The 14,365-nt window shown below is 44.3% G+C and overlaps 1 protein-coding gene across 3 annotated transcripts in view; it reads left to right on the forward strand.

The window, feature by feature from the left end:
* Positions 1-14,365, forward strand: part of LOC105503322 (chromosome unknown open reading frame, human C10orf90) — a 241,141-nt gene that overhangs the window by 143,162 nt on the left and 83,614 nt on the right. The window contains exon 1 of one of the 3 annotated variants that reach the window (XM_011930184.1): positions 9,305-9,497. The exons of 1 other annotated variant lie outside the window; for it this stretch is intronic. In XM_011930184.1, the coding sequence (XP_011785574.1) occupies positions 9,476-9,497 (22 nt within the window). In that variant the 5' untranslated portion in view covers positions 9,305-9,475. Of the gene's footprint in view, positions 1-9,304; positions 9,498-9,936; positions 10,677-14,365 lie in introns of those variants that run through there. One more of the 3 variants, XM_011930182.1, reaches the window with a different exon arrangement.

Below are 14,365 nucleotides of genomic sequence, written 5' to 3' on the forward strand. Positions count from 1 at the left end.
AGGGGTCTTAATACTTTCTGTTTCATATTGTATCATTTTGGTAAGGTATTTTTTTCAAGCAATTTGTTTATTTTTTTCTAAGTTGAATTTATTCACATGAAAATTATTCATAATATTCTCTTATTATCCTTTTCATGTCTATAGTCTCTGCAGTAATGTCTCTCTTATTCCTGACAATAGAAATTTCTGTGTGTTTTAAATTGTTTTCTAGACTGATTTGTGTTTTATTTAAGAACTGCCTTTTAACTTTATTAAGTTTTTCTATCATTTCTGTTTTATTGATTATTTTCTGTTTCCACTCTTATTTTGGTTTGCTTTTTCTCATCCATGTTAATGTGCACACCTATAGTTTATTCATTTTCACTGCTAGATAGTTGAATATTTCACTCTTTATAAATTCTCTTGTCAAAGAACATTTTTTGTTGTTTTCAGGAGCTTTTTTTGACATTAAAAATTGATGCAATAAACAGTCTTATACATCCCAGTACAAATGTACAAGAGGTTTTAAAATGTACATACTATATTTCATTTAGTTTAAGATGCATTTTTTTTTTTACATTTTAATATCTCTGAGACCAGAATATGTATTAAAATTAATGACATCTTAGGGTATAATTAGCAGCTTTTTATTCCTTGATGATACATTTTTAAATGGCACATCTTATAATCAATGAAGTGTTAGATTTTGATGAAATATTGTGAATAAGAGCAGAATTGCTAGGTGTTAGGTATTTGCATCTTTCTGTTGATGAGGTTGCTCTTCATAGTGATTGTATTAGTTGTGCTCACTGATCACACGTGGGAGCCTCTGTTGTCTGACGTCCTCCCCAGTATTTGGTATCACTGATTTTTTGCCAATCTGGGTAGATGCGAAATAGTCTCTATTGTCATTTTATTTTGCCTTTCTCTCTTTACTAATGAGGTGGAATATCTCTTCAGTTGCTTGGGGAAAATATGATTCTGCTGAGAAATGCCTATTTTGTCTTTGTCTATTTTTCCATTGGGTTGCTGGTCTTTCTCAAATTAATTTATGGGGGTTTTTAAATTAGTTTTAAATCACCATAATAACCCTTTGTCTGTTATATGGGTTACAAATATCTTCTTCTAAATTGTGGCTCACCTCCTGTCTTTATGGAATCTTTTGACGATCAGCAATTATTACATTAAAAATAATTGAAATTATCAAACTTGTATTTATTAGTGTTTGTCTCTGGGAATATTCTAAAGATATCCTTTCCTATTCAGGATCATGAAAATATTAACTATTTTATCTTTAAAGAATGTTTTAAAGTTTTACCTTTTATATTTAAGTTTTTAGATTATCTGGAGTTGATTTGTAGGTATGGTAAGGAAAAGATGCCTAATTTTGCTTTTCAAAATAATGGTAGCTAATTGTCCCAGCATTATGTATTGTAGTCTGTAAAATGTTGTGTTTATTGTGTATATCCACTGACGGATAGTCTCACCTCATTATTTTTCACATCCATATATGTGAGCGTCTCTTTTTGGGTTCCTTATTCTTTTCCACTAGCCCGTTTTTGTTTATTTCTGTAGCAATGACCTACTTTTCTTCTCGCCTTCATAATAAGTTTTGATATCTGATATGGCAGATCCCTGGCTACATCTACCTTTATAGATCTACTTTTCTCCAAATGGCAGTCTTATCGATACTGCTGTCTACTTAGATTTGACGTACCCTCTCCCCTTGACACACAGAAAGAGGCTGCTTGTTGTCTGGCGCACAGAGAACCCTGCAGTGAGCTGAGAATCAGCATTGCAGGCTGTGGGAATGTCCTCTAAGAAGGACCTGAGAGTCCAGCCTCAGGTCCGGATGAGATCAGGGTTGTTGAGCCCATTTTGCAGATGAGGAAACCAAGAGGAGGTAAGTGACTCGCTTGGCTCGCACTGCTGGGCTGTGATGGAGCTGACCTTGAGCACGGTTCGGCTGAGCATTGCCACTGCAGAATTGCTGACCTCTAAATAGAACAGAGTTTCTCATGATCTCAGGACCTCATTTACTCAAATGAGTTTCACCACCACGCTTCAGAAGCGTTCTTTAGCCTAGGCTAGCAGTTTTCCTGTTAATCAGTCTCATGTTCGGCCCCACCCAGCCCTGTTGGACCTGTTTTTCAAGCATCAAGAGGTTCATTCCTTTCTCCTTCTTGCCACACACCCTTCTCATTTATTTCTTTTACACTTAAAAAATTATTTTTAAGCTTGCAAAACTCCCCAAGATTAGTAAGTGCATTTATTGGTAAGTATGATCTCTCTCTTTGTCTAGATATCTGGAAATGCTAAATCTCGTGTTTGCTCCTTTTTCTCCCGTTCCTGAGACCTGGTGGACCCGCAGTCTATGGCTTCTCAGGCACCTCTCTTTCCCCATCTCTCTCTACAAGCAGAAAGAAAGGCCACACTGGGGCCTGGCAGGAGAGCTGTAATTACTGAAGCTAATGCTTTGTCTCTCTGTAAAGTTCAAGTTCATTAGTGAAACTTCCTTTATCTTGTCTTCCTAGTTTCTGGTTTCTGATGAGCTGGTACTTATTTTGCAATCAAGAGTAAAAATGTTAAATTATAATAGTAACTAGCATCGTTAACTTTTTAAAGAAAGTTAACTACACGTAAGCTCCGTGACGGCAGAGACTTTTCTGGCTGTTTTGCTCATTGCTGTGACTTTGATGCCTAGACCAATGCCTGGCCCGTGGTCAATGCTATATAAATATTTGCTGGATAAATAAAAACTAAATTATATTACGTGCTTCCTATATGCCAGGCAGTGTGCTAAAGGCTTTCTATGTGTCTTCTTTCTTAGCTCTCATAATAATCTGATGAAATAGACATCACAATCCCTGTTTTGCAGATGGGGAAGCTGAGGCCTAGAGAAGTCAAGTGACTTCTGAGTCACAGATTTTGTAAGTGACCAAGCTAAATTCAAACCCATGTCTGTGGGACTCCAAAGAACATTATCTTAGCCGCCATGTCAGAAATTACAGAAATGTCTCTGACATTAAAGGAACATAGATACGAGATGCTGCCCTACGGAGTCTGAGAATCACCACTGCTTCTTTCACCCATTGGCAGGGGTAGGGAGGCGTCACTAAGCATCTTTTCCCCAGAAATCCTAAGAAAAGACAAACAACCCAGTTATAAAATGAGCAAAGGATCTGGATAGACATTTTTCCAAAGAAGAAATGTAAATGGCCAATAAGCACATGAAAAGATGCTCCGTATCATTAGCCATTGGGGAAATGGAAATCAAAACCACACTGAGATACCACTGCACACCCACTAGATTGGCTATAATCCAAAAGACAGACAATAACAACGGTGAGGAAGCTGGGGAAAAATGAAGCCCTCATACATACATTGCTAGTGGGAATGTAAAATGGTACACTTTGGGAAACAGTTTGGCAGTTCCTCAAATTTAAACGTGGTGTGATCCTACGAGACCCAGCAATTCCACTCCTAGGTATATATGAGAATAGAACACATATATCCACTCAAAAACGTGTGCATGAATTTTTGCAGTAGTTGTATTATGACCCCAAAGTGGGAACAGCTCAAATGTCCATCAGCTGTTGAAGAGATGCAACATATGTGGTCTACCTATGCCTTGGAATATTATTCAGCCTTAAGAAGCAAGGATGTCTTGATACGTGTTATAGCACAGATGAACCTTGAAAGCATTAAGATAAGCAGAAGAAGCCAGAAATAAAAGGCCACATATTACATGATTCAATTTATAGGATATGTCCAGAATGAATAAATCCAGAGAGAGACAGTAGATGAGTGGTTGCCAGGTGCTGGGGTGAAGGGATCATGAGGAGTGCTACTAACAGGTATGGGACTTCTTTTGCGGATGATGAAAATGTTCTGGAATTTGGTGATGGTTGTACAACTTGGTGAATATACAAAAACCACTGAATTGTGCACTTTAAAAGGGTAAACTGTATGGTATGTAAATTATATCTCAATAAAGCTGTTATTAAAAAACTTAGTCTGCTGAGCGCGGTGACTCATACCTGTAATCCCAGCACTTTGGGAGGCTGAGGCGGGCAGATCACGAGGTCAGGAGATCGAGACCATCCTGGCTAACACGGTGAAACCCCGTCTCTACTAAAAATACAAAAAATTAGCCGGGTGTGGTGGTGGATGCCTGTAGTCCCAGCTACTTGGGAGGCTGAGGCAGGAGAATGGCGTGAACCTGGGAGGCGGAGCTTGCAGTGAGCCGAGATTGTGGCACTCCTGCCTGGGCGACAGAGCAAGACTCCGTCTCAAAAAAAAAAAAAGAAAAGTCAATTGCAGAGAGAGGAGAGATCGTCTCAGACCAGCAGGAAGGGCTGTGGTTAGGAGAGAACGGGACCAAAAGTCAGAGACCTGGGGCCTCTCTTAGACTTGACTGAGGGAGCCTGACTCTGCGACTTCCTAGCTGGGGCCTCTCTGGAGAGCCCTGCCCCTCTTTGCCTCTGCTTCTTCTTTTTTATTTATTTATTTATTTTTGGTTGTGGCAGGTGTGGACAAGCTATTTAGGCAGCTTTGGATTCTTAGGTGCCTACCCATTTAAGAGGACAGTTTCCCTGTTCTTGCCTGAATTGAAGGTCTGCTATACAGCAGGGAATAACACAGGGAGTACAGGGCTCCTCGCTCCATTAAACAACAACAACAAAAACAAAGAGCCAAAGAACTCGAAACAAAACTCACACCAGGGAGAAGAACAACCTTGTTCTAATTGTCTGGCGTTGCTGATAAGCCATTGGAGAGTTCTGTAGAGAGGCCACTTTGGTTTTCTAAGTGGGGACACAGGATAATGGCAGTGGTGTGAGCATCTTGAGGCTGGGTTTTTCCTTTGATGCTGGGCTCTCGGACTGGGTCCAGTGATAGTGGCTCTCCAGACCCCTGGTGTGCAGTGTGTGGCTAATGGCTCTTATAATGAGAGATTTATGACTTGGGCTTTCAGATGCTGCCCCAACCTCATTTGTCCAGCTCACAGCGGAGCCTGTAATCATTTCCGCGGGCTCCAGCTCCGGGCTCCAGACATTCTGCTCTGGCCAATTCAGCTGAACAGATGAGAAACAAGAAACCCTACAGTCCCACAAGCAAGAGTCACGTTGCTGCTGGAGAAGGAGAGGAAACCCATCCTGACATCTTAGGAAAATATTTTTGTGTCTTGTTTACATAATGAATCTGTCTGTTAACGAAAGAACCTGAGCTGACAAGTTTTTTGGTCTCACCAAAGTGTGTGGCTTTGCAGTGGGCTGAAGGCGCCTCCAGGTCCTCTTTTGCAGGAAGTTTCAAAGACGTCCCATTTTTCTTCCTGGTGGGTTGCTTGTTCACCAGTCCTGAACTAGAAGCAAATAATTCATCCTTGCTCATCCTACAGAAAGTCGCCTGGCTAATGAGTCTGGTAATTGAGACCCTGTTGTAGCATGGATCTCTCTTAGAGCGAAGCTGAGGTGGTGGTTGGGGTGGCAGCTGGGGGTGGCGTCTCTTTGTGGCCACTGTTGTCCACAGAAGCATCCCAATTTTCTGCCACCCGCCTGCAAGGACAGAAACGGTCTCCTCTGAAATCAACCCACACTGTGACTTTCAATACTATGTAATAACGATTCTTGTTCAGTGCGCTTGACAAAGGAGGGAGTACGTAGTGATGAAAATGATGGCGTTTTCCACTTAATGGGAGAAGCAAGCTAATGGAGACTGCCTCACTCTCACATGTACTGTCCCTCATTGGCCCCCAGCTCTTGTAGGATAAGCCCTCACGGCAGAGCTAGACGGCACCCTAGGGGTCATACAGGTCCGTGCACTCCTTGCCTTGCAGATGAGGAAGCTGAGTCCAGAGGAGGGGCTGACATGGCTGAGTGGCCAGGTGGGATCTGGAGCCTAGTGTCCTTGCTGTCTGGACTCTTCTCCGCATATCATGCTGTGTCCTACTTAGGCTCCCCAAATGGGGACTAACTTGTCATCTTTCAACTTCTCCCAGTGCATCTTCTTGCTGCCTAAGCCCTAACTCTCCGCTTAGGTGAGGCTCTGCATTTCCTGGTCTTCCTAGCAGAATTCCTGTCCCTGCTACCCAGGTCTCAGTTCTCCCTGACCTGGGCTGCCTCCTAGCTCTGAAATCTTTCCGAGAGGAGAGTGCCTCCTCTTCCTGTCACATTGATGTCCACATTGAAGGTGTTTGAGTTACACAACAGAGACCACCTGTGTCTAACTGCTTATGTCCATCAAGGTCTGAAAACAAGGCCTTCATTCTTATATCCTGCTCCCTCTGCTCATGTGGTCATGAAGGGAGGAAGGAATGTTTTTAAAGATGATTTTAATCCCAGCACTTTGAGAGGCCGAGACAGGCGGATCACGAGGTCAGGAGATCGAGACCATCCTGGCTAACATGGTGAAACCCCGTCTCTACTAAAAAATACAAATAACTAGCCGGGTGAGGTGGCGGGCGCCTGTAGTCCCAGCTACTTGGGAGGCTGAGGCAGGAGAACAGCGTACCCGGGAGGCGGAGCTTGCAGTGAGCTGAGATCTGGCCACTGCACTCCAGCCTGGGCGACAGAGCAAGACTCCGTCTCAAAAAAAGAAAAAGATGATTTTAAGATTATTACCAAATTTATCTATCCATAGATCTGTCTCCTTGCCACTCCCACCTACCGCTCAAAACAAGAACTAGTTTGTGCTAAGAAAATATAAGATCAAGAACTATAAAATGAAAGGCAAAATACAATTCTTAAGAAGGAGTTGAAATCAGAGACTCGGATACACGTTTGTACAACCATGTTCATTGCAGCATTATTTGCAATAGCTAAGTGCGACTAGTGTCCACTGATGGATGTAGGGATATGGACATTGTAGGATACACATTCAATAGCATATCATTTATCCTTAAAAAGGAAGGAAATTCTGACACATGCTGCAACACGGGTGAACCTTGAAGACATGCTAAGTCAAATAAGCCACACAAAGGCAAATACTGTATGATTCCATTTGTATAAGGTTCCTAGAGTAGGCAAATTTGTAGGGATAGACAGTAGAACAGTGGTAGTTAAGGGCTGGGGAAAGGTGGGAAGGGGGAGTTAGTGTTTAGTGGGGAGAGAGTTTCCATTTTGCAGGTTAAAGAGTTCTGGAGATGGATGATGGTAACTCTTGCATGTTAAGAAAGTACTTAATACCACTGCATACTTAGAAATAATGAACATGGTGCATTTTATGTGTATTTTACCACGGATTTCAAAACACAAGACAACTCATGAGAGAAAAGAAAATGGTCAGATCCACATTGCATGGAAAAATATCTCTTTATGTGTGTCATCTCCTCATTAGACTGTGAGTTCTTCCAAGGCAGGGATTCCTGTGTTCTCTGCATCGTTGCTATCTCAACACCCAACTCAGGCCCTCAAATGTGCTATTTTGTCTGCAAATGTGTGTGGCTCTGAGATAGTGGCATGATCACATTGATACAGTACCCACGAGCAGGGTGCTTTCACGTGCATTATTGTATTCGGTTGTCGTCGTCATCCTTGAGGCTGGTGCTCCTGCTCTGTCACCAGGAGATACCCACACTCCAGCCACAGGGAAAGCGAAGCTGGAACACCCCACGCTGGCTGCCAAGGGCCAGAGGACCATGCTCCACACTCCAGGGGTCTCAGATTCAGCTAGAGCCCAAGTGACTACAAAATTCAGTAGAATAGGCTTTTACAATGTCTTCATTATAACCCATACTTTTCTGAGAGAGATGAAAGTTATGTGTAAAACTGTGGCTAATAACACATTGTTTTTTGAGGGCCCGTTCTGTGACAGCACTGTGCTGAGCCCATGAAAACCTTTATTTGCCTCATTTAATAATTCCCAGCCCAACAAAGCCTATGCCAGCCTCTCTCTTACAGAGGAACAAACAGAGGCAAGGAGGTTACGTGGCTCATCCAAGGTTAGACAACGTTAAAATGTGGTGGCACCAAGCATCAACCTGGACCAGGCATCAAAACTCAAGCAGCTCTACTTTTGCCTTCTCCTCATCATGTACAGTGATTATTCATATTGCAAACTCGCAGCTTTAGTCTTATGGGAGGGGTGACACCTTGTAAGAGACATAAATGGAGCTCAACTTCCTCACCTGTAAAATAAGTAGTCATAGTGCCCTCCCTACAAGGTCATTTCTTCCATGAAAGGAGATAACAACTGTCCAGCGTTTAGCAGGTGTGTGGCTCACGATAAACGTGCAATGCGTTTTAGCCATTATGATGTGACAGAGATCCTGACCAGATGCAAGGGGCTTGGGATTATCCAGCGAAATTTCCATTTGTCTTGTGTTTGTGAAATGGCTTACAAAGCCACTGTGCATTTATATAATGACCCAGGCTTTATCCCAGGAAATAAAACTGCTCACCTTATAAAATGGTGTATTTCATTGGAAAGGCAGTAAGTTACGCAATTTCTCACATTTCCCCTTTACTTCGGCAGTGGAGAACTCACCCTGTCATCGGGATTCGTCTGTGCCAGTGCCATCTCTCTTTTTGTTTGTTTGTTTCTGAAATGGAGTTTTGCTCTTGTTGCCCAGGCTGGAGTGCAATGGCGCGATCTCGGCTCACCACAACCTCTGCCTCCCGGGTTCAAATGATTCTCCTGTCTCAGCCTCCCAAGTAGCTGGGATTACAGGCATGTGCCACCATGCCTGGCTAATTTTGTACTTTTAGTCGAAATGGGGTTTCTCCATGTTGGTCAGGCTGGTCTCGAACTTCTGGCCTTAGGTGATCTGCCCACCTTGGCCTCCACAAAATGCTGAGATTATAGGCATGAGCCACTGCACCCAGCTGCCAGTGCCATCTTTAGCCCAGGTTTTTGAGTTTGATTCAGTGACTTCTCCATCTCATTATTTGCTTTTTTAAAAAATCAGTTTGTTTTACTGTTTTTAAACTGCATTATTGACTATAAGCTACCTCAAATTTGGTTGGGTATAAATTATTAAACAATGCTCGTTATAATTTAGTGTCAAAGATATTTCACTAGATTGAAAACCAATCATTCTTATAAGAGCTTGCATGGTGAATTTTTATATTGCTCAATTTTCTATATAAACCTTTTGTAAAAAAGAATTGGTAGCAAGTAGACTAATCACCAGTGTGATGTTATCTGGATATATTTTAATACTAAGAAAACTTTTAAATAACTCTCATGCAAACTTGTTTTACTCATCAAAGAAGCCTCAGATGTAAACATCAAAGAGATGATTGCTGCTAACAAGAAATGTCACAAGGTGGGCTTGTATGCCCCCTCCCATGGTTGCTCTGTAAACATTCTGATGACTTCATCACACATAGAGCTTTGAGGTTCTTTGGCCGAGGCTGGAAGGTGGAAGCCTGACTCATTCTGAGCCTAGTTACAGAGGTAAACTGTGGCCATTTTTTTCTTTCATCTAGCCAAATGCATCCTTGTCATTAAAAGACCTTTGAAACTGAGTAAAATGGCTTTGAAACCTCAGTAGAATATGCTCAAACTGTCTGGAGAAGGTATGTTCTAATTTTTTCCCCCAGATATAACCCTTGTTAAAATATAAAGTAATCTGTTCATTCTGTCCACACTGAGTGTCTTCTGGGCCCAGCACTGTGTGAGGCCCCAGGGGAAAGGAGATGAACCAGGTATCTCTAAAGACCTGGGCTAACTTGGGGAGACACTCAGGAACAGATCATTACACAACAGCATGAAAAGGATGCACGGTAGCGCCTGTCAGGGGTGCTGGTGTGGGCTGGCTGAATAGTGTTCTGAAAAGGATATGTTCCAGGTCTAACCCCTGATACCTGTGAATGTGACCTTATTGGGATAAGGGCCATTTGGATAAGGACCTTGGCAGACGTCATGGAGTTAAGATGAGGTCACGCTGGAGTAGGGTGGGCCTTACATCCAACAACTGGTGTCTTTATGAAGGAGAGAGTTTTGGAGGCACATCCAGGGAAGACGGCCATGTACAGGTGGAGGCAGAGATTAGAGAGGGGCTGTCCCAAGCCCAGGGACACAGGGGATGCCAGCAATCACGGGACACTGGGAAGGGCAAGGAAAGGTCCCCCCCGAGGGCCTTCAGAGGGAACATGGTCCTGACACCTGGATTTCTGGCCTCCAGAACTGGGAGGCAGTAAATCCCTGTTGTATCCAGCTGTTCCCTTTGCGGTCACTTTTCACGGAAGTCCTGGGAACGAATGCAGGCCCCAGTCCAGCTTGGGGGCCATGTGGGGTAGCGGCAGATCGGGACGTCCTTCTAAGAGAAGCGATCTTGAGCCGTGTCACAGGTGAGGAGTTAGGAGTTAGCCCAGTGGGGGAAAAGATGAAGGCAGCACTCACGGTCATCAAGCCAGCCACCTGTGGGAAGCAGGCTGGGTTTAAGGATTTCTAACCTGGGCTCCTTGAACTCCCGGGGTCCCCCTACACGTGTGCTTCGCTTTTGTGCCTTTTCTCGGGGAGAAACGTGTCCCTTGCATTTGAGTTTTCGAAGGACCATGTGGCCTTCATAGTCACATACTGGCAATGTCAAGAAGGTTTGGCAGGACCGGCTGGGAGATAAGGCTGGTGGGTCGCCAGCTTGATTGTGACCTTGCTGACACCAGCAGGGCAGGGAGGTGAACTGATGCAATGGAGCAGAGCCTTTTTCTCAGGAGCAAACGGCCTTGGCCTTGGCTTTCAGTTGGATGTTGGAGGTGAGGAGGAGGGTATGGAGTGGGCTCCTCTGTTTCCAGTGAGGGCAGCGGGAGGGTGAGGAGGATGTTGCCTCAGATGAAGTCAGGCCTTTGGTTTTTGCTCGGCCCTGGCCGAGGCGATGACACAGGAGGAAGAAGGGACGGAGAACTACGAAGGGGCCTGGTTGGTTTCCTTTTGCAAAAGCTGTTTGAGGAGACTTGGAAGCAGCTGGCTCTGAGGCGGTGCTCACGGAGGGGATCTGGCCTCTCCTTGGCTGGACTGGTCCCTCAGGTTTGGGAAGAGGTCACAAAGGCAGGACAGAGAAATGTCAAGGAGAGAACCCCCCAAAAGAAAGTAAGATACAGTAGCCGAGAGGAAAAAGACAGGAGACGAGAAGTCGAAGACAGGAAGACTTCCCGGAGAAACTGGGTAGTCAATAGCATCAAATCACACTGAGATAATTAGCTGAATTTAAAGCGGAAAAGTGATTCTCTCAGAGAAACATCTGTTTTAAAATATTAGCAAGGAGTATTGTTAAAAGAATGGTGAAAATTCGAATAAACCTTGACTTCCATAAGACTAGAAATAAGAGAAGGCATGTAAAAACCCAAGAAGTAAGAATTTGAGTGCCCCTTCCCTGCCTCTGACGCTAATGATGTAGGTAGGAGAGTAAGTGTAATTATTAAACAGACTGAAGGCCTCTGGGCATTTGGCATTTGCACATTTCTTGGGTGGATCAATTCACGAGGCAATATGTGATGGTGCTTGTCTGCTACTTTTGTAGACAAGCCAAGCAGTATTGGGCAACATATTGGAATTGAACATAATTTTTAACCATATTCTATGCTTCACCCAATATTCTACTTGCTATTCTCCAAATAAGCTAGATTTTTCTGCTTTTATACTTTATCTTAAGCCGTTCCTGCCTTTCCCTTTGACTGTGGCTTGGGATGTGTGCCACCGTCCCTCTCCACTCCGTTCACCTGTGTCTAAACCCAACCCCATCTGACAAGGCCATGTCAAGTGTCTCCTCCCTCCCACCAACTTTTCCTGGTTCCCTCTGCTGGAAGGGCTCTGTCTGTGGCCTAGTAAGGCCAGGGATAGCAAAGCCGTGACTTTCTCTTAGAGTTGCTGGAAAAAGAGAGCATACCTTTATCTCTCAGCTCAGGGCCCCACACGCCCTGAGCACTGCCTAAATTCCTGCTCAGTTGAATTCCATTGCTGAAACACACACCACCCTCCAGGCAGGAAACCGGGATTCTCGAAGTGTTTGACTCAGGGCCTCGTGGTATGTTGTAGCCTCTGGGAAGGTTTGGATGTGTGGGGAATGGTTTTGGATGTGTGGTTCAGGCTGATGGAGATAGCAGTGGATGCAATCCTTTCAATCATCTTAGGAGAGAAGAGCCCTTGGCACCTACTAGTGAACACACACATTCCCTGGGTACAGAGCGCCCGCGTCCTGGGTAGCAAACACAAGTGAGTCATAAACCAGCAATAACTTTGGGGGGCTAATTGGGCTGGTTTCTAATTACTTTCAAAATAAAACCATGCTGGCTCTCATGATTTTTTTTTTTTTTTTCTATGGCGGTTTTATTTGAAGTGAAACCATTGATGAAAAGCCTCATTGAGATTCCCATGCCCACAGACTAGGTGTGATTTTTCTAAAAGTCGTGGAGTGGTTTTCGAATCAAAGCATTATGATTCTCTTCTGGGGCTTCAGACTCACCATCTGTAAAAGATGTCTTAAGTTGTCTTAGATCAACAAGCACTCCTGGATGTGAGCTGTGCCAAATGTCCTGGAATGCTTGCTGAAGCATAGGGCTGAACCTCCTCAAAACTCCTCATTTGCTAGGTCTGCAGGTCAGTAGGTGAGACACAAGAATGTGAATTTCTAACAAGTGCCCCCATCGTGTGGATGCTGCTGGTCTGGGGACCACATTTTGGGAGCCCTCGCTGTTGAGCAGCAATACAGGGAGGACCCTGTCTCGGGTAAGGTTTCCAAGGGGCAGAGCCTGAGGGCAGTGGGGTTGGGCTGTTCTTCAGGATAAGAACCACGGAAGAGTGAGGGAAACCTGATAAGGAAGGGGGAAGAGCCAAACAAGGATGTCAGGTGAAGTCAGGCCTTTGGTTTTTGCTCTGGAGCATAAAAGGCAGAGTTGTCCCGACCTTTGTACTCCTTTCTTTTCTTTTTTTTTTTTTTTTTTGAGACAGAGTGTCACTCTGTTGCCAGGCTGGAGTACAATGGCATGATCTCAGCTCACTGCAACCTCCACCTCTGAGTTCAAGCAATTCTCCTGCCTCAGCCTCCCGAGTTGCTGGGACTACTGGTGTGCACCATCATGCCCAGCTAATTTTTGTAGTAGAGATGGGATTTCACCATGTTGGCCAGGATGGTCTCAATCTCTTGACCTTATGATCCACCTGCCTCAGCCTCCCAAAGTGCTGGGATTACAGGAGTGAGCCATCTGTGGCTGGCCCCAGACTTTGTATTCCTAAGAGTCATCCTGGGCTGTGCTTCAACGTGGAGGGTCATTCTCAGAGTGAAGCTATGAGCCACTGTCAGTCACTACTCTCCCAACAGCTGCGGTATGGAGCAGTTCCCCAGCAAAGGGCAGGACTCAGACAGTCTAATTTCACAGATAGGGGCATGGGAATCAATGAAGTTTAGTTAGAGACAAAGCCCTGTTTGGAGTGTATGCTGCTGTGTTCAGGGCCTGCATACCCTCTGCCCGTTCCTTTAACCAGGGCAATTTCTTGATGCAGTTACAACTTTACTATTTTTTCAGATTTCTACACACACTTTTTAAATGCAGTCATGTGGTTCATAGGCTTTTTCCTTCTTTTGATAAACATAGCATTGTAAGCACTTTCTCATGTTGCTATATAGACTTTATATTCATTATTTTAAAGGCCCTACATTACATCCAATACATCTGCCTCCATCTCCCCAACTAGTCTGTGGTGGGCAGAATAATGTCCCCCCTCCCACAAAGATATTCATGTCTTAATCCCTGAAACTTATAAATATGTTACCTTGGCCAAAGGGACTTGGCAAATGAGATTTAGTTAATAACCTGGAGATGGGGAGGGTAGCCTAGAATTTCCAGGTGGGCTCAATCTAATCCAAGGGTCCTTACAAGAGGGAGGAAGAAGGGTCAGAGTCAGATAAGGAGATGTGATATTGGAGGCAGAAGTTTGAGCGATGCAGGGCTGTGAGCCAAGGAATGCAGGTAGCCTCCACAAGCTGAAAAAGGCAAGGAAGAGAATTCTCCCCCAGAGCTTTCAGAAAGGAACCCAGCCCTGCCACCACCTTGATTTTAGCCCAGTGAGGCCAGGTTGGACTTCTGACCTCTAGAACTGGAGAATACCACATTTGTGTTGTGTAAGCCCTGAATTTGTGGTCAATTGTCGTAGCAGCCACAGGCAGCTCGTGCTCAGCCTTTGTGTATCTGATCATGGCAGTTCCTCTGCCTCCCTGCTGGAGACAAGGCATCTCCCCAAAGCTAGTGTTTACTGGATGTTGTTATGTTCTGAACATTGCACTAAGGGTGGTTATATCATTTAATTGCTTCCAGTAACCCTCTGAAGCAGATACCCTTATTGTCTTCATCTCATGGTGAGGAACCAAAGGATGCTGAGTAACTTGCTCAAAGCCATACGAGTAACCAGATCTGGGATTCAGGTGCTGGGACTCTGTGGTGTGATTCCA

The sequence above is a fragment of the Colobus angolensis genome, unplaced genomic scaffold (genome assembly GCF_000951035.1).
Source record: "Colobus angolensis palliatus isolate OR3802 unplaced genomic scaffold, Cang.pa_1.0 Scaffold85, whole genome shotgun sequence".
Lineage (NCBI taxonomy): Eukaryota > Metazoa > Chordata > Mammalia > Primates > Cercopithecidae > Colobus > Colobus angolensis.